The following is a 25347-nucleotide window of genomic DNA, read 5'->3' as shown; positions in this document are numbered from 1 at the left end:
GGCACTAAGGGGCCTAAAGTGTGCCAAGGAAACATCCCCCACACCATTACACCACCACCAGCAGCCTGCACAGTGGTAACAAGGCATGATGGATCCATGTTCTCATTCTGTTTACGCCAAATTCTGACTCTACCATCTGAATGTCTCAACAGAAATCGAGACTCATCAGACCAGGCAACATTTTTCCAGTCTTCAACTTTCCAATTTTGGTGAGCTCGTGCAAATTGTAGCCTCTTTTTCATATTTGTAGTGGAGATGAGTGGTACGCGGTGGGGTCTTCTGCTGGTGTAGCCCATCCGCTTCAAGGTTGTGCGTGTTGTGACTTCACAAATGCTTTGCTGCATACCTCGGTTTGTAACGAGTGGTTATTTCAGTCAAAGTTGCTCTTTTATCAGCCTGAATCAGTCGGCCCATTCTTCTCTGACCTCTAGCATCAACAAGGCATTTTGGCCCACAGGACTGCTGCATACTGGATGTTTTTCCCTTTTCACACCATTCTTTGTAAACCCTAGAATTGGTTGCCCGTGAAAATCCGAGTAACTGAGCAGATTGTGAAATACTGGGACCAACAACCATGCCACACTCAAAATTGCTTAAAATCACCTTTCTTTCCCATTCTGACATTCAGTTTGGAGTTCAGGAGATTGTCTTGACCAGGACAAGACCCCTAAATGCATTGAAGCAACTGCCTTGTGATTGGTTGATTAGATAATTGCATTAATGTGTATATATATATATATATATATATATATATATATAAATGTTACAGTTGTGGTTTACATCCCGCCACAACATTAACTGTTAACATCATCTCTGCTATAAACCTAGAGGTAAATGTTTTGCACTTGCCTTACATGTCTGTTTCTGCTATAAAAGTGAACACACACACACACACACGCACATACACTGACACACATGCTCTCACTCACATTCTTGCACAGTCACACAGTCTGTCTGCAGTTTACTCTTACAACACTCAGACCCCTTTAAAACACACACACACACACACACACACACTGACCAGCCATCTGTAGATAGAACCGTCTTTTCTGAACACACAGTCTACAAAACCCACTGTTCACTCTCTCACACAAGTACAGCACATGCCTGGAGCTCACTTTGAAGATAGAGGTGGCAATCACTTGTTCTATGGTACTGAAGCAGGACAGAGGACTGGCGTCTCAATGGTAAAAACTTCAGTTTGAGAAGAGCGATCATCTGTAATTTCTGGAAAAATGGCTTCTTTGTATGTTTTGATGGACCGACACATCTCCTAAATATGTTTATTTAGAGATTATCACTCATTAATATGTGCAAGAAGATTTGGCAGGCTTTACCTGTTTTACCATAAAGATGAAGATCAGTATTCTTCTGCATTTGACGTTATTGCTGGTGAGGACATCAAGCTTTGAAGATTCACCTGTGGATAAATTAACAGATGTTTCTGGGGGCAGCAGTCAGCATTTAAACTCTGTTCAGCATGGAGAATGTAGCTACACCTTCATTCTGCCAGAACCTGAGGAGAGCAGGACTTGTAGCCTGCCAAAAGAACATGATGGTAATTATGAAGGTAACAGTGTCCAGAAAGAATCTCCACAGGGGAAGCAAAGCCGCTTAAACCAGTGGATCCAACACCTGGAGCTTGCCATGGAAAATTACACCCACTGGCTCCAAAAGGTAAGTCAACATGTCATTTAATGTGCTGCTGTTGACCAAAGCACTGCTGATGGAGAGTGAATGGATCACATACACTTAAAAATAAAGGTTCTTTAATGGCATCTGTTGTTCAGTGAAGAACCTTTAGCATCAACGGAATCTTTTTATTGTAAAAAATTGATTCTTTATAGTGCAAAAAGTTTTCTTATTATTATTCTTCACACTAAGAAAAAATGGTTTGCATCGCCGTACAAACCCCCATTTGGCATCTAATTTCTTGCCCATTTGACAAGATATATATTTTAGGCAAATTTAATTTACAAATAATTATGTAATGTTGTTGAATGTATTTATCTTTGTAGCGTATCACTGGATTTTTGCTGTTGTTGTTGTTGTTGTAAAGTGGGTTTTAAAGGGGTCATATGATGTGATTTCAATTTTTCCTTTCTCTTTGGAATGTTGCACACTCTTGGTGCATAAAGACGATCTGTAAAGTTGCAAAGACTAAAGTCTCAAATCCAATAACCATATTTTCCGCACTATAAGGTGCACCGGATTATAAGGCGCACCTTCAATGAATGGCCTATTTTAGAACTATTTTCATAAATAGGGTGCACCGGATTATAAGGCACATAGAATAGAAGATACTGCAGTCAAACGTTTGACTGGGTTTGTGCTATGCATCCACTAGATGGTGCTGTGCTAAAGGGAATGTCAACATTTTGACAGAGAGCCTTGATCCATATATAAGGCGCTACAGATTATAAGGCGCACTGTCGTTTTTTGAGAAAATTAAAGGCTTTAAGTGCACTTTATAGTGCGGAAAATACGGTAGGTATTCTTTAAAAAAGTTACGAATCAACCACGCTCTCCTAAAAGGGATCGTTCTAACACCCCCGCCCCCAAAAGTCTATGTCACGATGTGGGAAGATTTGCATAACGCTGTCCAAATGTTCACACAAAGAAAGAAGGTGTAACTTTGATTCTTACTATTGCTGCTGGCACCATTTCTTGGAGATGCTATGTTTCATTTCAAAAGTGAAACTACTTTCTTTGACCTTCCAAAAGAAGTCACAAATAGAAATAAGTGGTTAAGTTGTATTTACACTGTTCCAGACTCATGGAACTCAAATGTTCAACTCCAATATTCAGACATGTACAGTGGATTTTACAAGGACTGTTTCCTGTGAGAGTAGCCTACAATGCCAGTGTATGTTTCTATAAAGTGGGGCAATTTCAACTTTGCAAGGACAGTCTGGCGCTTCTGACTCAAAGCCTGTAAGTATGTTTTCGTATGTAAAAGATTTGCCAGTTTTGAGCAGTGTAGAGTAACTGTTAAAGCTTGCTATTTGCAGTGTTTGGAATAACGGCGTTTAAAATAACGGCGTTAGGTAACAACGTTATTTTTTCAGTAACGGGGTAATCTAACTAATTACTTTTCCCGCGTTACAACGCCGTTAATGTTACTGAACGTTAAATACGGTGCGTTACTATGCATTGATTTAATAAACTATGCAATCCGAACGCACCCCTGGATCACACAGCGAGTGAGCAGGTGGGTTAATAACGAGATAAGCGATTATGATTGGCTAAGGCAGAGTCATGTGTTTCATGGTAGCCAATCAGAGCCAGTGTTTTTACACACATGCCGGCACACGCGCCAGCGCCAGCAGCGCCAAACACACACACACGCAACAGCTACACAGAGATTCGCAGCAGAAATGGCGAGTCAGTAGCAATCCGATGAAAAGTTGGCATGTTCAAGGTGGAGATATAAGCACTACTTCAAATTCATTGTGGTCAAAGGCAAGAACGTGCATGTAATGTGTGACACACGCATCTACAAAGCTCTGACATATAGCACTTTTTTTTTTTTTTTTTTTTTTTTTTTTACAGTAATGCAAATACTTTCCCTGGTAACTGGTTACTTTTATTATAGAGTAATTCAGTTACTAACACAGTTACTTTTTGGAACAAGTAGTGAGTAACTATAACTAATTACTTTTTTAAAGTAATGTTCCCAACAGTGGCTATTTGTCATTTCTCCCATCACAAATGCAGACATATTTTTATGTTTACGCAACGTGATACACAACGTGTAAAAAGACAGTGTAATTCATTATAATCAGTTATTATGTCCCCACTGGCTGCAAGCAAATGCCTAGTTTATAATGGGTTTTATTAGTTTTTCCAGAGTATGCTAAGGGGCGTAACATTTCTGTCACCAACTTCAGGTATTCAGCCAATCACAATGCACTGGAAAGCTGGCCAATCAGCTTACACCTCGCTTTTCAGACCGATGAGCTTTGTAAAAATTGACACGTGTCAGAAAGGCGGGGCATAGAGGAGCAACAATAATACATATTATGTGGAAAATAATATTTTTTTTTTACATACATAATGTATTACACCACATACAAAAAATAATTATCCCTTTAATCCCAGAGCACAGATAAATTAGAATGAAACACTTCAGGCTCAGTTCTGGATCCACAATTTCTGTGTCTGTTCAGTCTCTCAATGTCAGGCATTACTTTGGGGAACAGCTTGACAGTCAAGGATTTGATCAGCCTCATTTCCTGCTCTTCAAGTTACAGTCTAATACAGGGGTGTCAAACTCAATTCCTGGAGGGCTGAAACCCTTCAGAGTTTTGTTCCAACCCTGCTTCAACACACGTACCATGTAGCTTTCAAATAAGCCTGGAAGACTTGATTAGTTGGATCATGTGTGTTTAGTTAGGGTTTAATCTAAACTTTTCTGGGCACCGGCCCTCCAGGAATTGAGTTTGACACCCCTGGTCTAATACAGAATAATCTCAGGACAATTCCTAACCAAAGTCATTGTAATTAAAAAAAAAAAAAAAAGACAAAAAAAAAAAGAAAAAGAAAACATGTAAAATGCTTTACAGATATAAAAAAAAAAACAAAAAAAAAAAAAAACGCTTGCGAATTCGTTAACAGCAAGTTCCCCTAAAACTGTAAGAGATCCAATGGGACATTCCATGTAATTATACAGTAAAGTACAGTTATAGAAGTAAAAAAGAACAATTCTTCTCATAATTCACAGTGAAAAATTGTTGTGGATAAATGATTTTCAAAATGGATTTTTAATTACATAATTTCAGGTTATTTTGTTGTTATGTTGCTACCAAATTTATTTACTCAAAGTTATTATTTTTATATATGGATTTATTATTTTATTTAAAAAAATGCTTTTTTATTACTCGAACCTTAAGAGTTCATACAAATTTACCACCAAACTACCAAAACATAAAATAGTTTGGTAACACTTTACTTTGAGCCTTTAGTTTTAATGCATAACTATGCCTTGTAATGCACTGTAAAATCTCATGAATAGAAAAGAATACTTTAAGAAGTGCACTTTGTAATAATGTCCAAATAAAAGCTATACTTAAGAATCCATTTTAAATCACTATGTTTTAATAAACTTTTTATAAAAAGTACACTTGTTGGCTTACATACTAAAGCACATGTAAAGTTCTTGGTTAAATGCTGTGTGTTATTTGATATAACATTTATGGTGTATATATTTTAAATGCACTAAATTGCAACTTCATTAAAGTTCCAAGAGAATGACATTAAAGTATATTTTAGTTTACCATAAAAGCTGATCTGTACATCTGACAGTCCAATTTAAGAATATTTCAAAGACAATAGAAGTAATTACCAAATACTTGCGAAGATGTACATTTAGTACATACTATAATATTTTTTGATTTGCTTTTAGAGCATCTGTTGACCAATGAGAATATGCTTCCCATTTCCATATACACAACTGTGCTGTATTCCCTCTTGATTTCAAACTGACATGGCTCTTTCCACACCTTCAAAACTGATTTTATGCATTCCTATCGGTCAAGCGCTTCGTCAGAGCTTTCTTTAGTGAGTAGGCGCCCCAATGGGGCAGGGTTATGTGCTTCTGGGCCGATGGGGGGAGACTTGATCTGTCCCTAAGAAAACACCCTCTGTCCCCATTTCAAGTCTCAGTGAGCCAAACCAGCCAGCAGTGAGGATGTGTGTGCTTTCAACCATCCCTTAGGGACTATGTTCTACGTGAAATATGAGGACTGAAGATTGAAACGCTGCAGCAAATATCCAGTTTTATAACAAATATGGAAACGTCCCTTCAGACTAATGACTGATGATTAATGGGGGGAAAAAAAGGAAATAAACTTCAATACTTCCATATGCCAACATGTGCATGTATTTTGGTCAGAAACAAATTCACTTGATGTTCCATTGTACAAATCATTTAAGACTCTTCGATCCATGTACATCACTTGAATGTTTTATTTTAAATACTTTTAAGATTACCTTTATTTACATATTTAAATGTTTTAACTATTCAGACTTTTAATCTTCTATAAAGTCTATAAAACTATGTTGATAAAACTATTAATTATGTTTAATAATCTAAACCATATTAAAGGTCCCATGACATGGATTATTTCCTTTTCTTTAAATGCTTTTTAATGTTTCCTTAGGTGTATTTATATTGTTAGTATGATTTTTACATTTAAAATTTAGAAATAAAAAGCATTTTTATATCCTGACATTAGCCCTCTGGCTTGAATGCTCTGTTTGAAGGGGCATGTCTGCTGTGAGACTCCGAGTAAACCACAACTGTTGTGATTGGCTGACATCTTTGCATTCGAAATGCATATTACATGTGAAATGCCTCTCAAATATATATATATATATATATATATATATATATATATATATATATATATATATATATATATATATATATATATATATATATATATATATATATGACATCTTTGCATTCGAAATGCATATTACATGTGAAACGCCTCTCAAATATATATATATATATATATATATATATATATATATATATATTACTCGGATATATATATATATATATATATATATATATATATATATATATATATATATATATATATATATATATATATATTACTATTACTATTACAGCTGTTGAGATTTACTAATCGTGGAAGTGTTGATTATATAATTAGGGCTCAAGCCCGAAGGGGCGAAGAGCCCTATTGTTCTTCTAAGGATTATTCTTCTTCTTATTATTATTTTTTTTATTTTTTATTAAACCTTCCGGGGGTTTTTGGAGGCCTTAACATGCTCAAAAACTCTTGAAAATTGGCACACACATTGGAATCTGCGGCCATCAGGACGCCACAGAGACTGGGACCCGGGCGTGGCACAGGGGCTCTACAGCGCCCCCTGGAACACAGTCAGAAATCTTGAACCATAGCTCACACACACTTTCATGTATTTATATGAAACTCAGTACACTTATAGATCTCATTGAGCCGAACAACTTTCGCACTCTATGTCATAGGCTCCGCCCAACAGGAAGTCAGCTATTTAGGGCTGTTTATAAAAAGCATGCTCTGGAATTTGATATACTTGTCATAGGTCTTTTACTTGATTGCCACCAAACTCGGTCAACATGATCTCAAGACATTGGGGATGGAAAATTGCGAGGGGATTTTTGATATCTCGAACGGTTTGCCCGTGGCGAGGCGTTGAAATTATGGCGAGAAATGAGAAACAGGAAATGTCTAATAACATCCACATACATTTCCTGAATTTGATCAAACTTCATTGGTTTGTTCGTTGTATGATACTGATCGTATATATGTGACTATTAAGAGTCAACATTATAGCGCCACCAACTGGCAGCAGGAAGTGTGTCATTTTCCAAATGCTTTGAATTCAGCATCTTATTTTTACTCTATTTACTTAAAACTTCATCAGAATAATGACAAAACACGGCCGATGTAAATCTGTTGTGGGGATATTGATATCTGATATAGTGTTGCCATGGCAACGTGTCAAACTTGAATGTTCTGTTATGGTGAGTTTGAGGCAGACAACAAGCTCAGATTTACATAAAACTCAAAACACATATCAGTATTAGTGATAGCTAGAAAATGGCAAAAGCTTTTAAAAGGGCGTGAAGGAGGCACTCTATAGCGCCACCTTTTGTCAAAAGTGGGGGGGTTAGTTTTAGCTACAGACACCAAACTTGGTACATAAATTGTTCTTTTCAAGACGGACAACTTTCTAATTCACAGTCATCAGCTACGACCAACAGGAAGTCGGCTATTTTGATTTGAATATTTAAATTGAGCTCTGATTTAATGCATACTCCTCACAGGGGAAGTACACTATACACACCAAACTTTGTCTACAAGAAGAAAAACCATTGAGGAACTTAAATTGCGAACGGATTTTGGTTAGCTTGAACGGTTTTGTCGTGGTGAATTTTTGAAATGACAGTAAAAAGGGAAACATTAATTGTCTTGTATGTTTAAATTGCAGCTTCCAAACACTTCAAAGCATTTTTTTATACAAAGATCAAATCATTCTGAGGAAATATGCATAGTTTCACGACTTTACAACACTGTATGGATAAAAGAAAATTAAAAAACTGTCAGACTTCTCAACTGACATGATCTCACTCTGGCCACCCTGTCTGTGTGAGGGAAGGGAGGGGGAGAGGGAGGGGGAGTGTGAGGGGGTTGGTGACTGTGACAGTGTGTGTGGACTGTAGGGAGGGGCTGTCTGGCAGAGAGAGAGAGAGAGAGACCTAATCATCCCTTTAATAATCAGGAAAAAAAAAATCTGTATTTTAAATTGTTATTGTTTTTGTTGTTGCTAATGGTGGTGTTTTTTCCTTTCATTACAGGTTAAGAAATCTCTTAGGCCTTATCCTTTTCTGACAGTTTTAGGGATTTAAAAACATCCTAAGAACCCTAATTTGTGCTGCAAATAATAATTTCAAACTCATTTGATACTGACCTTTGACAACCTGTGACGTGACATGACATTTATTAATCTCATGGATGTAACAGTAAAACTCTTCAACTGACAGATAAAGCTGCAATGCAAGCAAAACTATTTCACAAATGCTTATAGGTCATTAAAATCATTACAAAACACTAATACATTATTTAAGGATTTGGTAACACTGTAAAATAATGTCTAATTTGTTAACATTATGCAGTATAACATAGTATGCAGTCTTCGTAGGGCACCAACTCCCAGAGGGGGCACCATCCCAGTTGCTCAAAAAAAAAAAAAAAAAAAAAAAAACATGCGTCATTCTCCCATCCGCGCTCGCGACCGCTCACACCTCATGTTTGCGGCTGAATGTTCGTAATTGATGGATGGACATCTATGCCTGGGTATAGGACATCAGCAATCCGGCACAGAGAAAAGAAAACTAAAGAAAATAAAACAGGCATAAAGTTGTCTTGACATTGGACTTTCTAGAGTCTCAAATTTAGGGCCGGTCTCTAAAGTTACATGTGATATTGTTATACACTTTTCTAACGTCAGTAGCATTTGAAGAGAATGACTTACAGTCATAAAAACAACTGTAATTGTTCATCTAGGTGACAGCTGTAATGCACAATTAAATTGAATGTTTGATATTTATTACAACAAACTGTAAGTCATATGTAAATTATGCAACTTTTTCACATGGGCTCAAATGCAAATTTGAAGCTCAATATCATTTGAGAAGAAAGACTTGCAGTCACAAAGCAATTGTAATGTGTTCATATAGGTGTCAGCTACAATGCACACCTTATACATTTTTTATAAATATTAAAATAAAGTGTTACTAAAGTTATATATATTGTTCTGTGTATGTGATTTCAAAGTCTAGATTGGTCGGATTAACCCTTTAACTGCCGCATCCCTTAAAACTGATTGTCAGAGGGTTACTGTAAATGCTTATGCCCGCTGGGCACAGTTATCCTGATGCCACCGGGGTGGCGTTGCACTGATGGCTTGAGCCCGACATCGCTGCTTGCAGCTATATTTATTTTTTCGATCTTTTTCCCATCACATGAAAGGCTGCAGTGATGAGCATTGAGTAGACAGAGTCTGTTTATCACGTGAATGCAGTGATCTCGTCATTATTGCAACACGTTTTCTCTGACAAAATGCTTTCACCACAGCTAACAGCAAACACATGAATACAGTAAGAGCTCCGTTGTGCAGCATAACAGCGGCAGTTTGGGCAAGTGTGCAGATATACTCGCGATGTGTAACAGCTCTGGAAAAAAGCGTGTGTTCTTTGATCGATCTCTGTAGTTAAATCACCATTTAAATAACAGATTGGTTTCAGTCTTCTAAGAGAAACAACGTGGAGTTGATCGTTTAGTCACTGGCTTGATTCACTGATGCATAAACAGTATTAAACGATTTAGAAAGAAAGTCTGTGTGAACTTGAATGATTAGCTACCCATCAGAAATCACTGATCACAGATCAGGCATTAATGAACCCTGTTACTCACTTTGTGCCGGTGCTGTCGAATCCATATCATAAAAGTCTGTTTGAAACGCCTGTGCTGACATTGGGACTGAATTATATGTAAATATTTGGGCGGGCAAAGCAGAGAAAGGGGAGGTAACAATTCTCGTTACAACGTCACAACGAGGAGATTCAAGATCAGCCCGTTTGAGCTTCCATTTTCTCAAAGGCAGAGAAAGATAGAAAAATCTCAATTTACACCAATTCAGATTTCTATAAACTTGGGGAGCATATACAGGCTAGGGGAACTCATATTAATGTTAAAAAAACCTCAGAAAGTGAAATTTTCATGTCATAGGACCTTATTAATAATAATAATAATAATAGACAACAGCATAACTGAACATCATGCTTGAGATGAAATATAAGACTTCAATATTACTTGTGAGCAGAAACTTGTATTGAGCTTCATTCAGAATCAAACTAGTTTCAAATTAGTAGTAACATTTTATTTAACTGACAAATTTAGGACACATTAAATGTTAGATATGAAATTAGCCTTAGTAAGACAAAAAAAAAGTTGGCCATTTTATTGTTGTATTGTACTATATGTAAAAAAAAAAATATTTTCATCACCGTCCCTAAACATAACTTAAGATAATTTAACTCATATAATACACTAATGCTTCAGAATTTGTATTATCTTGACCCATTGAAAAGTCTTATTGTCCACACCATCTGTAAATCACAGCCTGTTCTCTTACCACTGATATTCGCTGAAAGAAATTTGTGACTTGTTTAATCCCTGCCTGTGGCTGTTTGGTCCAGCTAGCAGTCTTACTAGGATGGAGGACACTAGATAAACACATCCTGTTCCAGCACTTCATCTGAGTGTTATACAGGACACTCCAGGCCCAGAGGACATACAGCTATCACTTTAATGCAGCGAGTATTTATACATCTTGGACTCCATCTCACTGAGAGCAGCTGAACATATCTCTTCCTGTAAACACTGTACAAAGTGCTGATAAGCAGCCCAGAGAATGTGCCAGTCCTGAAGCGGTGCTCTGGGGGATGTGTTCAAATTATCTTTGTTGTGATACTGTAGAGTAAGAGTAAGCAGAAGTGTCATAATATCATTACATTTGTTGATAACTTCAATTTATAACTGGTGCTTTGCTTGGATAAAAGATTACGGTATTTGTTTCTGCTACAGCCATTACTGGCAAGTGGACAAAATCAAGTGAAATTTACAAGACAGTTTCCATAGACTGGAGTACCATTTCAGTCCCAATATGACAGTGTTCATATACATAAAACAAGGTTAACAAAGTAATGGTTTGAGTCTTTGACTGCAAAACACTGAGAACTGAACCCCATTTGGGGCTTGAACAAATACATTGCTGTTTTTTTTTTCCAAGTTGAAAAAAAGTTGTACAAATACAATAAATTATTATTCATAAATGTCATAGAGATTTTAGAGAGACACGCCACTTGATATTCTACATCCTGAACTAACCTTGCCTTGTCATAAAAAGTCAAATTATCTGATTTTATAAGAAAGGCGCTGCACTTGATATCAAGTTGTGAGTGTCTTCTGAGGTTCTCTCTATATGATATTGTTTCTTACTTTTATTTCACAGCACATTTCTGCATTTTGAATGCAAAACATGATTAGATTTTTTCAAAGGTTAAATATCAGTAAAGCAGTTTGCTCATCATGTGTATTCAAATCACTGATATTTTATCACCAACATGGGATTACAAACAGACTTTGTCTCACAGCTGTTTATAGGTAAATATTCCTCGTTCAGTGGAGTTTTTATCCCTTATTTCATTTACAAAATAAGCTAGTGGTCCTTATATTTAAAAGCATTTCACAAAAAGACATTACTAATGATACTTTGGGTGTTTGAGGAATTACGGTACGGTTCCCACACTTAAATGTGAGAAAATGTACAATAAAATATAATATTATCTCATTCAGGGTGTGTGTAGCTGCTCAAGACCAGACTGATTCAATCTTGCACAATGCCCCAGAAAGTACAGCTGCAAGTATTTCAAAATAATGAACAGTATGTGACTATGTATAAAGACCATAATGAATGTTATACAGAGCCAGTCAATCTTTCTTTCTGCCTGTGTGTTTGCATACAGATTGAGGTCTTTGTGAAAGCGAGTCTGACAGAGGACGCAACACACCTGCGGAATAGTGCTTTACATAGTGAAATGACAGCCATGTTGGATCTTGGCACAAAAGTGCTTTTCCAGTCCACCCAACACATCAGGAGACTAACAGACATGGAGACACAGGTGTGAATTCATATTCAAAGGCTTGATAAGATACTTGATAAGAAACAGTGGAGGCAGAGAATTATGAAGCTGAAAAGTTTCTAATATGACATTAACCCAGCTAATATGTCATTATATAACAGGTTTTCAATCAGACTTCAAGACTGAAGGTTCAGTCAATGGAAAACGCCTTGTCCTCCATCAAACTTGAGAACAAACTGCTCCGGCAAACCAGTGAGATGAACCGACTTCAGGACAAAACAGAGTAGAGTGTCTTTCAATACAACCCATTCTCACTCCAAAGGCGTCAAAAACCGAAGCATGGTCAAGCGCCCCTAGCGTCACTTTTATGACGCCAAATGTGCCTCTCGGCGTCGACTATCGAAGCACTACGACCTTCATTGCTTTCAGTGGGAAACTTTTGGCGTCAGAATTCGACACGAGGACATGAGATGTTTATCGCTATGAAATCACGTTCAAGAAGTCTCATTCAGCACACATCGCGCGATACTTGCTATCAGTTCCACAGTTTGGGTGAGTAGTCGTATATACGCTCTTTTAATGCCTTTTATCAAATGTATTCTGTCTTCTTTATTAATCAGATTAGTGCCATATGTTTAATCGCTGTATTATATCGGTCATCCGCGGCTGTCTTTGAGTTTCATTGCGTTTAAATAAATGAACACAGCTGCTAATTAGTGTGATTAAACTCTATCTGTCACCTGACGTGCCATAGACCTTCGATTCCGTTTTATATTATTATTAATTTCAGGATCAATGATGTAAGTTGTATTTGTAGTAAAATCATGGTAATCACGACACAATAATAAATGAAATGTGAAGTTAAAACACAGTAAATGGGACATTAGTAACTGTAACTGTAGTTTTACTATGATATATTAATAATCAATACAACAATACAATAATCACCAAACCAGCTATGTTTGTATCACTGTAATGCTAGTGTTTTTATGTGCTTTTATATGACAGATATCACAGTAATCATGTGTTCTGTACCATGCTTTTAATACCTTTTAATGTGAATCCAAAAAAAAAAAAAAATCAAATTAAAAATAAATAATAAAACATGTATTTTTCCATCTTGCAGTTCATTCATATCAGTATATATATATATATATATATATATATATATATATATATATATATATATATATATATATATATTTATTTTCATATATATATATATATATATATATATATTTATTTTCATATATATATATATATATATATATATATATATATATATATATATATATATATAAACTTTATATATATATATATCAACTTTATTTTCATATATATATATATATATATATATATATATATATTTATTTATTTTCATATATATATATATATATATATATATATATATATATATATATATATATATATATTTATTTATTTATTTTCATATATATATATATATATATATATATATAACATTCTGTATATAATTCAATTTTATTTTCTCTCCCCTTTTTTATTATTTATATTTTTAGCTGAAAAGACGTAAAGGCAGTCAGCCCAGTGGTGTTTCTGGAGAGGGATTCCTTCAGAAATGGAGAAGACAGAAAGCTGCGGAGGCAGATATTTGCAGCAGTAAGTCTGTGATAGTTTGTCTCTTTTATCAAAAATTCCTGCTGTTATAATTTGTACAGCATTTGTTGTTTCTTAAACTGTTGCACTGTCCAAATACCCACACTTGCCATCTTTCCACTTGACCACTTGATTACTTATTTGAAGTCTTTCCTGTATTTGGCCTAGTGTTCAAGTGAGCATGATGACCACAAGTGTGTGTCAAACTTTTCATGACCTGATGACTGTGTTTCCCAATCCTGATCCTGGAGAACCCCAGCACTGCACGGTTTTGGCATCTCTCTTATCTGCCTTGGAGTCTTCACTGATGAGCTGATGAGTTGAATCAGGTGTGTTTGATCAGGGAGACATCTCAAATGTGCAGTGTTGGGGTTCTCCAGGACCAGGATTGGGAGCCACTGCCTTATGGGACACTTATGTGTTCAAAGAGATTTTTAATATCTAATTATCAATATTTCACATACTGTACTAAACACATCACAGTCTTAATAATCCAGTTTAACACTTGATATTGTACAAGCCCCAGGACGGTCTCATCTGACACTATCAAAAGAATTCATATGACTATAGCTTGTTATTAATTACTTGCTTTCAATAATGGATTCATTTAACATTTAATTTTACAGCATCTTTACAGAGGCTGCTTTTATGGTCTAAACAAAACACAGTGTAATGTATAAGTTGAATGTAATGTAATATTTCTGTTTTACAGGATTGTTTGAGGATAACACAGCAGTTCTCCATCACGCACAAGGACTCACCTCGTTAACTCTTTATCCCCCACACACACAGATATGGTCTCTGGATCAGTGATTAGACTTTGCAGTGGTTAGATTTTTGCAGAAGATGTAACTTTGTTTTATTTATAAGCTCATAATGAATACATTACAGAACCAGTGATGAAAACAATAGTTAAAAATAGTATTTTTCGTATTGATAAAGCATTTTGTTCTCTTTTTCAAGCTTCATACAGTGAACTTTTTAGACTTTAATTAAGAGTTTTAGTAAAGGAGATATTCATACACAGTCATCCCCTAGCTCCAGTCATGAAGTGAATTCATGATGTTATTGTCAAAGCTAGCAGGTGTTTGTTTTCCTGAACACTTTCTCTGTCTTCCATTGTTCAGACAATCAGTGTTTATTTGATGCTGTGCTGATTGAGTTTTATAGATGATATTGCACACTTGACATGCATGTCTTCATGGTGTTTTTTTGTGAGTTTGAAACATTTACATTGTGTTGTATAACATTTTGGTCAATTTAATTTTTTTAATAAAATTGATCTTTTTCCAGTGTTCTCTGAAAGACATACTGTATTTACTGTTTTGTTTTTTAATAAAAGCATTTTCATTTGCATACTGAAAATAGTTAATGTTTACAACATAACTGCCTTTTTATTCTTTATGGTGGCAAAAACGAGCTTGGTGACAGAGGACGCAGTGTAGTAATTTGGGCATGTTGTCTTTAAATGAGTTTGACATATCAATAAATAATGGAAGATCCTTACAAAAATATGCATGTTTATTATGCTTTATGTATTTATTTGTTCATTCATTCATTCATTAATTTATAATTTCTGTTTTTATTCCTAGAGTTCAAATGGTAGAGAATGGTAAATCACAGAAACACAAATGTGAACAATTTTAACTTTAAAACACAATGTAATATACAATGTAAATTTTAGAAGCACGTCATTTGATTAGTAAATATATTTGTCTTTGGTCAAAAAAAAATATACAAATCTTAAAAATGTGTCTTATATTTAATGAGAGGAATCTATCTGTTGGATACAACTGCGACTGCTGGGCATGTGCACATCAATATTGCCCAATGTTTGTCAAGCTGAACAACGGAGGAAGGTGAAGACGTTAATAAAACCGAATCTAATAAGTAGCAAGCTTAATCTATTGTTAACCGAATCTATCCCTTCAGCCGAAAAACGAAAGACGTCGGTCATACATGGATAAGGAAGTGTGACGCTGCTGCTCAGCTTAGATGTCATTGGCTATGACTTTTCAGGACAGTCTGTGGTTGGACTATCTTTTAACCCATATTAAACAGCGCATCATGTTAAAAAGTATGTTTTGCTCCTATCATCACATTAGTAATATATTAAGTCAACAATGAAGTGTTGCTATCTTGAGAAAAATGACATCTCTAGCGAGATCCTAATCCTAACCCTAAGCATAACTTCAATGAACTACAAAAAACAGCCCCCTAGTGTTGCCTTTCTATAGATAGAACGACGGAGGCTTGTGGGTAATGTAGTTTAAAACTTTTTATTAACGAAACTAAATAAATTATTTATTTTAAGGTAAACTGGATATCTAAATATGTTTATTGTGCAAACATCTGTGATATATTTGAGAGGCAGGCTGAAATGTGGTATTTTACAGTGAGCAATATTTAAAATGCTTTTATGCCAGCTTTCCACTTATTTCTGAAAACTGAGCTCAACATTATTTTATCAGCATAGCATAAGTAATAATCCTGCCCATTTTCTCTTTGATATGTTAATTGCACTCTGATTTACAGCCATTTGAAATGTACAGTTTTGGGCTCTTCCGGGGGGTGCTACTGGGCCCCTGGGGGTAGCAGGGCAGTAAAACCTACATATATGTATTCTCCTCATCATGAACAACATACTGAGCTGAGTCACATTTATATCTGACAGTTTTCACAGTCCTCTGTTTTCTATTCTATTCATCATGACTATTATACCTTTTGACAGGACATTGTGAGGCCATCTGATGAAACATGGAAAAATTAGAAAGAAATGATTTAATAATGAAAATAATAGATTATTTCTTTGATTTTTGAAGTAAATGGCAAGAAATATAATGGATGAACCTGCAACAACTTGCCATTATCTATTCCCCACTGTAAAGCAGTAATCAAGGACAATGTATACACATTGTGATACTTCACTATTACACAAGGACAAATTCATGCAGTGCTAAGAATATTAATTTATATATATATATATATATATATATTAGCATTATATATAACTATTTAGCAAAAATCAGTGTAAAAATGTCCTCCTCACCCCTGTATCTTGCTCCTCAGGTGCTGGACATCAGTAATGTGCGTGCTCTTGGTTTTAATGCAGTACAAGATCCACGTTGATCATTCCTGCTACATTCTCAGTTATCCCTTAAGTGTTTGTAACAATAAAGCCCATGGCACCATCTTGTAATGCAGAATAATTAATCTTGTAACTCCCTGTATTTCACAAAAAATGTGCATATTTGTTACTAAAATATAAAAAAAATACTTTCTGGTGTACTGATGTCCCAGATGTTATTAATCCGATCAAAAATGTTCATGTCTTAAATAAAAAAATAATCCCAATAATTAATATGTCGTTTTTCCAAGTCTAAAATAAACACATATGAGCCTACCTAGTAAAATGATGTATTTACCAAGAATCTTCAGAACACAATATTCACCATTTTCATTTTATTGAAGCATAGACTATAAAGTTGATAAAGTAGCATCAAGACAAATAAGATTCAATGAAAATAATTATCATCAAAGATACATTAACCTCATATATAAATCAGTTCCCACGGATGAGTGATGAAATGTCCTTAAAAGTCACACAGTCCCATCCAGTCAACTGTGATACAGATCATGTGATACATATAAGACATGTGATACTGTTCCAGAAAATAATGATTCCTTATCATCACATCTAAACTGGTTTCATCTCCCCATCGTGATCCTCTCTCGTGTCTGGAAACAGTTTGTGGTTGATGTCCAGCACTGATGTGGTGTAGCTTGTTCTCAGCCAGAGGATCTCTCAGTCCTAACATCCCAGACCTGGTCAAAGTGAAACACACAATGCAGAAGAAGTTGTTTAATGGACAGAGAGCGCAGCTTATGTTCTGTGTGGTTTTAGCAGTGTGAGCAACTATGACCCTTGTAGTACTGTACACTTACCATTCTTCAAGCTGGTTTGAGACCTTTTGAGAAGCTTTTTCTCTGAAGAGAATTTACCACATCCTCTTCTTTCACTCCTTTCAAGAGCATCACTTGGTCAAAACCCCTCATTTGGCTGATGAGATCATCTGTACAAATAAAAATACTGCAATAAATATGTCATTCTGCAAGAATTAAGAAAAAGTTACAGAAGCAAAGGTCTTGCTCATGAGACATTAGCATGTGTAGTTCTCAGAGACTCCAGAATTCATCTGTTGTTGCAGTAAATGTGTTTTCTTCCTCTAGAATCTTTCTCCAAAGTTCCTGACTTCTCTCACAAATGTGTTTTAGTCGGTGCAGTGTAAGGCCTGGCTTCAAACCAATTCACTATCAATTCACAATTTATAACATAACATTTATTAAACAATGAAATAATGTACATTGGTGTTTATATCAACTAAACCAATTTCATGATACTTGTCTGCTTTTAAAACAGGTGGTGTGTTTTTAAAAACATAATATTAAAAATGTCCAGTCACACTTTGCTAACATGCTGTAATTGTAATAGTATAAAACGAAATCAAGGCTGACATGACCAGTTCTGTGAGAGATCATCATAAAATGTTGTATAACATTGCTTCAACACACACATACCAAAGGACTTCTGTTTGTTTGAGCACAAGATGGCCGTCTTCATTTCTCATCCTGAGCAAATCATTTCCTTGGTCTTCCTTCTCTTCTGTGAAACAAGAAAATCTCTACTTACTCTCTGAGCAATTAATATTGCTCATTAAACATAATTAAGTTAATTTAAAGTAAGATTCAGACCAGAGCATTTGATGAGTAAATGTTGATTAAAAAATATTCTAAACAAATGTACCTGGGAAGAGCTGATCATGGCAAGATTCGCTGAGACTCAGTAATAGCTCTTTTAGGTTTTAGGAAGGTTTGTGAGGGTTGGCTCTTGAGTGAGCTGTTGAGCTTGATATTTTAGACCTGAAAAAGAAGAACAGCATTATCTGGAAAAAATCCTGTAAGACAGAAGGAAGGACATATTATTAATTACGTGCAGCTTGTACATTACACCTCTGTAAAGATGCTGTAAAATTAAATGTTAAATGAATCCATTATTGAAAGCAAGTAATTAATAACAAGCTATAGTCATATGAATTCTTTGATAGTGTCAGATGAGACAGTCCTGGGGCTTGTACAATATCATACAAGTGTTAAACTGGATTATTAAGACTGTGATGTGTTTAGGGATCATTTTTAAGACTTTGACCCTGTCCAGATACCCACACTTGCAGTCTTGGCCACTTGAGAGTGTGTGTACGTGACAGTGTGTGAACGAGACTGTCCCCGGTCTTAATAATGCCAAAGCACAGCGTCCTTAACACACACTAAACCTCTCCAATACTGCTCCGGAGCACTATACAAAGCTTAGTGTATCCCATCATGCATCATGTTTTGGAATAAATCGTCAGACTTTTTGCCGAGATCTCACAAGAGGTCACGGAAAGCTGTCCAATGTACAGTATGTGAAATATTGATAATTAGATATTAAAAATCTCTTTGAACACATAAGTGTCCCATAAGGCAGTGGCTCCCAATCCTGGTCCTGGAGAACCCCAACACTGCACATTTGAGATGTCTCCCTGATCAAACACACCTGATTCAACTCATCAGCTCATCAGTGAAGACTCCAAGGCAGATAAGAGAGACGCCAAAACCGTGCAGTGCTGGGGTTCTCCAGGATCAGGATTGGGAAACACAGTCATCAGGTCATGAAAAGTTTGACACACACTTGTGGTCATCATGCTCACTTGAACACTAGGCCAAATACAGGAAAGACTTCAAATAAGTAATCAAGTGGTCAAGTGGAAAGATGGCAAGTGTGGGTATTTGGACAGTGCAACAGTTTAAGAAACAACAAATGCTGTACAAATTATAACAGCAGGAATTTTTGATAAAAGAGACAAACTATCACAGACTTACTGCTGCAAATATCTGCCTCCGCAGCTTTCTGTCTTCTCCATTTCTGAAGGAATCCCTCTCCAGAAACACCACTGGGCTGACTGCCTTTACGTCTTTTCAGCTAAAAATATAAATAATAAAAAAGGGGAGAGAAAATAAAATTGAATTATATACAGAATGTTAATAATGATCTGTGAGCAAAATATTTATATATATATATATATATATATATATATATATGAAAATAAATATATATATATATATATATATATATATATATATATATATATATATATATATATATATGTTTTAAAATATATATATATATATATATATATATATATATATATATATATATATATATATATATAAACTGATATGAATGAACTGCAAGATGGAAAAATACATGTTTTATTATTTATTTTTAATTTGATTTTTTTTTTTTTTTTGGATTCACATTAAAAGGTATTAAAAGCATGGTACAGAACACATGATTACTGTGATATCTGTCATATAAAAGCACATAAAAACACTAGCATTACAGTGATACAAACATAGCTGGTTTGGTGATTATTGTATTGTTGTATTGATTATTAATATATCATAGTAAAACTACAGTTACAGTTACTAATGTCCCATTTACTGTGTTTTAACTTCACATTTCATTTATTATTGTGTCGTGATTACCATGATTTTACTACAAATACAACTTACATCATTGATCCTGAAATTAATAATAATATAAAACGGAATCGAAGGTCTATGGCACGTCAGGTGACAGATAGAGTTTAATCACACTAATTAGCAGCTGTGTTCATTTATTTAAACGCAATGAAACTCAAAGACAGCCGCGGATGACCGATATAATACAGCGATTAAACATATGGCACTAATCTGATTAATAAAGAAGACAGAATACATTTGATAAAAGGCATTAAAAGAGCGTATATACGACTACTCACCCAAACTGTGGAACTGATAGCAAGTATCGCGCGATGTGTGCTGAATGAGACTTCTTGAACGTGATTTCATAGCGATAAACATCTCATGTCCTCGTGTCGAATTCTGACGCCAAAAGTTTCCCACTGAAAGCAATGAAGGTCGTAGTGCTTCGATAGTCGACGCCGAGAGGCACATTTGGCGTCATAAAAGTGACGCTAGGGGCGCTTGACCATGCTTCGGTTTTTGACGCCTTTGGAGTGAGAATGGGTTGTTCAATAACACTTTATTGGCACTTTTCTTGACATATCTTTCACTTACAGTTTTCATTTATTTTTTGTTCTTGTTGTTTTCTGGTAATTTTTGTCCTATTCATGTCTGTTGTTCAGCGGCCTAGAGCAGCGTATGCTTAACATGGAGGCACGTCATCGTGCAGAACTGGGTTGGCTAAAGAGTGAGTGGACAAAGCTCCAGAGACTCCTGGTATCCCAGAGCGCTTCAATACAGAGCCTGGAACTCAGTCTAGAGCAGGTCATCACCATCAACAGCGCCCTCTACCGTGAGCAACTACAGCTGCATGGTACCATCAACAAACTGCTTAAAATATGCCCCAAGAACAAAGGTAAACAAATTGTAGATAAGAGTTATATATGCACAAAATACAAGATGTCATCGATAATCAATGTAGAATTTGTTCCCACAACTTATTAATTAATTCCCTCATTTGTGAGGTCACAAACATTGTATTGCACCGCACTGACAGTCCTATGATTAATTTCTTAGAATCTCTCTGCATTACATCATGTAGAGTTGTAACTGGTTCACATCAGGGGTGCTGCACACCATAAATATCCCATTTTGCTGCCAAGTTTTACTTGGATCTGAAACATTGTGTGAAATGTCAAAGAGCCTCCCTCTTCCCATGTCCCACTTCAACCTCCACTGATACAGTATATGAGGCTGAGCACTAAGAGCAAGTCACATTATAGAGATCATTTCATTCACTTTAGCTTTTTAGAATTCAGGTTGTTCCCCAAACACTGTGATTTTAATTTTTATATCCACAAAGCTGTGACAACAAGTATTATGGTTTAGAATGACTCACAATAGCTTACAAACCCTTTAGTTTTTTTCTTTCAGTATAAGAAAACACTGAATGCAGTTTTTACTTTTTATATCCATGATTGTTTGAAGCAGTGAGTCCAAAAGTTTTCAAACAAATGGGTGAGCAGAGAAAATACAGAGACTGTGCCGAACTCTTCCAGGCTGGATTTAACAGGAGTGGAATTTATACCATCCACATTCACATGCAAGTCATGCATAAGGTCAGTCTAAATGGCATCTGATAACATAGTTATAGGAGTCAGGCCAATAGTGCTGCATTTGTCATGTTTTTTTTTTTTTTTTTTGGTGGATGTTTCCCCATGCATAACATTTATTTCCTTCTAAAGTGTAGTGGGTAATTTCTTTGTTTTAAAATACTTCCTTCTTCCGTAATGTGATGCGACAACTATAAACAACCGTGTTTTTGTGGACTCTAGAATCTAATCTAATCTGCTGTTTTTCTGTGGTGCATTCCACATTTCCAACATGCTATGATGGCAATAAAAATGGCAATAATTTTTTTTTTGATCTGCTGATTATTGAAGATAATTGATATACAGGCACGTCAGTGACTCTTGAGTTTAATATTACTTTAAACATGTATAGCATCGGCAACATAATGAATAAAGTCATAACACTACACAAAACCCGCACATTTTATGTTTGCTTTTCTGGGGTAATCAGCCTACTTGCATGAGAGTACACTATATCAGGTATTGGCTATCTCAGGAAAAGCAAGGGCTGGAAATACTCTTGGCTGAACTCTCAGAGTAACAGCTGGGTGAATGCTGCACTCCAGAACTTACACTGCCTGTACTTGCCTCGTAACTTATTTCTTAGTTCTGGTGCTGTCAGTGGCAAGCCCATTATTACATTTAACCTGGCCGATGCCTATATTAGCAGAAGAAAAATGTATTAAAAAAATAATAATAATAAAAAAAAATAACCCTGATAAAATTCTAACCTTATTCTATTCTTATTTAAGGGGAAAATTGGTAATTTGCAGTAGTAATTTCACCTTGCAGTAATTCAACAACTGTAAGTGTACTTCATGATAAAGTATATAATCAGAATTCATAAGAGTTGCTTTTGATGGTAGTTTTGTTTTGCTTACATTGTAAGTTCACAAATGCTAATTTTCCACTCAAGTAAAATGGTCCTTAAAACCAACACACTCCTCTAAACCATTTAAGTACTCTTCTGAATAATGAATGAAACCCTTGAATTTAAGGAACATAAATGCCATAAGCCTCCATATTATCCTGATGTATCTCCTCATATAGGTTTATTGCAACATGGAAAGTGCTGGTGGGGGCTGGACCGTCATACAGTAGAGGAAAGATGGAACGTTGGACTTCCACAGAACCTGGAAGGAGTATAAGATGGTAAGTCTTATGGAGTGAAACATATTAGATATTAGAAATGTCAATAAATGTCCTTGTACACCAGCTAGTTTTGTTAATCTTCTGTCTGAAATCTAGTTTGTGTGAGGAATGGAGCTCAAGCATATTTCAGACAGACGACGGTGTGACTGCAGCATCAGCCGATACTCAGCTAATTGTAACTCCTCCCACTACATATAATAAGATAAATAAGATGTTATTATTAATGAGATATAAGCTCATCCATACTCATACTTGCCAAAGTCTGTTGCCAAGACATGTGCTTAGTTAGCCTTGAGTTCTGTTTCACAGACATGCGCTTACCCTCCTCCATTGCAAATACATGATCACTAACTACTTACCCGCAGAGATATATCATCTATGTAGTTCATTGTTAAATTTGTTTCAGTTAGGTTTGCCTGTGGATAGCTCAGAATCTGAACCCTTCAGAACGAATGCTGCCGCCAAACAACTGTACCAAGACCCAGCTGAAGACATGGTCTCGGTCCGTTTCCAAACAAATTCTGGGACTGTTGAAGGGATGAACCAATGAAAGGATGACCTTTAGCACACGTGTGGTTTTGTTTACAATTTCTGGTTCACTTACAAAAAGGGCAGTGTAAAAAGGGAACCGCACCTAAAAAAATACAAATAAAACAATCGACATTGAATTTGGTCTGGACCCAAGCAAGTGAACTAGCGGACTTTTCTGGTGTGAATACACCCTTACTTAAACAGAGTGGTCCTGACTGAAATTACGATTAAGGTCTTGTTTTTTTTTAACAAAGCAATATAGCAGTGCAGTTCTGCATGTACAAAGGATATTGAAAGGACAACTCACTGGTTTTGTTTGTACTTAGTAGTGCTGAATGAGGCTTGGCATAACTCTCAGAATTGACTTGCCTGGCACACAGAAAGAGGCAAATTGCAACTGCCATCTTGATTTGGTTCATTTAAAGAACCATTTTTGCCTTTAGTATGGACAAGCCAGTTCTCATCTTGTTATGGGTAATATCTCCATGATGCAGCGCAACTGTCCCATAACAAATCCTATTAAGTTTTTTATGGAAAAAAAAAGAGTTATGGAGGCTCTAAGATTAACATTGGGGAAAACACAGATCATCACATGACATGCTAGAGAGAGAGAGAGAGAGAGAGAGAGAGTGAGAGAGAGAGAAAACATTTTTTTCCATTCATTAAGAATTTGTTCCTAGTGGGTTTGATCTTATGAAAATGTACAGAATTCATGCACATTTTGTGTACATTAGATTTAGGAAAATATGGTAACACTTTAATACGATAATCCACTTTCTACTAACAATAAACATTATACTAACAGTATAAGTTTCTAACTACAATGTAAACTATCAGTCATTGAAGTATTAGTAGAATGGCAGCTTAATATCTGCTTAGACTTTATTTTGATGGTCCCCAACACGATTTCTATTGACTACAAGTATCTTTGGATGGCCATATCAACTTACTCTACTAACCCTAAACCAAAACCTAAAAGACTACTAATAATCCAATGAGATTTAGTTGACAAATCCAATGAGAGTTAGTTGACAAATACAAAATAAGTGCAAACAACATTATACAAATTCTCCATTTATCCGTTTGCCAAACTGTAAAATACTACAAATATTCACAAATTGTCAAGATAGTGTGTCTAACCAGAAGAAGTCAATGAAAATTCCCTCCATAATAGAAAAACAAAATGTGTGTGTTTGTGTATTTCAGGGCTTTGGGAGTCTGACTGGAGAACACTGGTTGGGAAATGAGCTGGTGTACAAGTTGACCAATCAGAGGCAGTGCACTCTTAGACTGGAGTTGACGGACTGGGATGGCAAACTGGCCTTCTCCAAATATGACAAGTTTTACCTAGGTAGTGAGACACAAAACTACAGGTAGAAAATTGTGCATTCATTGCTCTTTCAACCCAGCATTGTTTGATGACATATTTGCTGTAAATATTTGTTTGCTCTGTGCTGCTTGACTAAACTCTTCATACCCTCTGTTACCACACATACAGATAAATCAAAACAAATGCATTCTTTCACACATTCAGTTTGGCTTCAGTGCTATTATTTGTTATCAAAATATGTTTGTTTCATGACACCCAATTGTTTCACAGGAAGCAATTTAGCAAAATACCCAAAATGCACC

General features: G+C 35.6%; 1 protein-coding gene across 1 annotated transcript; it reads left to right on the top strand.

Moving 5' to 3' along the window:
- Positions 1–949: 949 nt before the first annotated feature.
- LOC113116195 (angiopoietin-1-like) lies at positions 950–25347 on the top strand. Its single transcript, XM_026284178.1, has 7 exons — positions 950–1677; positions 12107–12262; positions 12385–12506; positions 21085–21317; positions 21890–22020; positions 23083–23184; positions 24922–25347. Exons 1-6 carry the CDS (start codon positions 1354–1356, stop codon positions 23131–23133), a joined length of 1017 nt encoding a protein of 338 aa, XP_026139963.1. The 5' UTR covers positions 950–1353; the 3' UTR covers positions 23134–23184; positions 24922–25347.

Source organism: Carassius auratus, chromosome 16 (genome assembly GCF_003368295.1).
Source record: "Carassius auratus strain Wakin chromosome 16, ASM336829v1, whole genome shotgun sequence".
NCBI lineage: Eukaryota > Metazoa > Chordata > Actinopteri > Cypriniformes > Cyprinidae > Carassius > Carassius auratus.
This window is presented reverse-complemented; position numbering and strand designations above follow the sequence as displayed.

Coding starts and splice junctions, on each gene's coding strand:
- LOC113116195 (XM_026284178.1), top strand. CDS start 1,354: ATGAAGATCAGTATTCTTCTGCATTTGACGTTATTGCTGGTGAGGACA. Junction 21,318..21,889: donor AATATGCCCCAAGAACAAAG/GTAAACAAATTG, acceptor GATTGTTTGAAG/CAGTGAGTCCAAAAGTTTTC. Junction 22,021..23,082: donor ACATGCAAGTCATGCATAAG/GTCAGTCTAAAT, acceptor CTCCTCATATAG/GTTTATTGCAACATGGAAAG.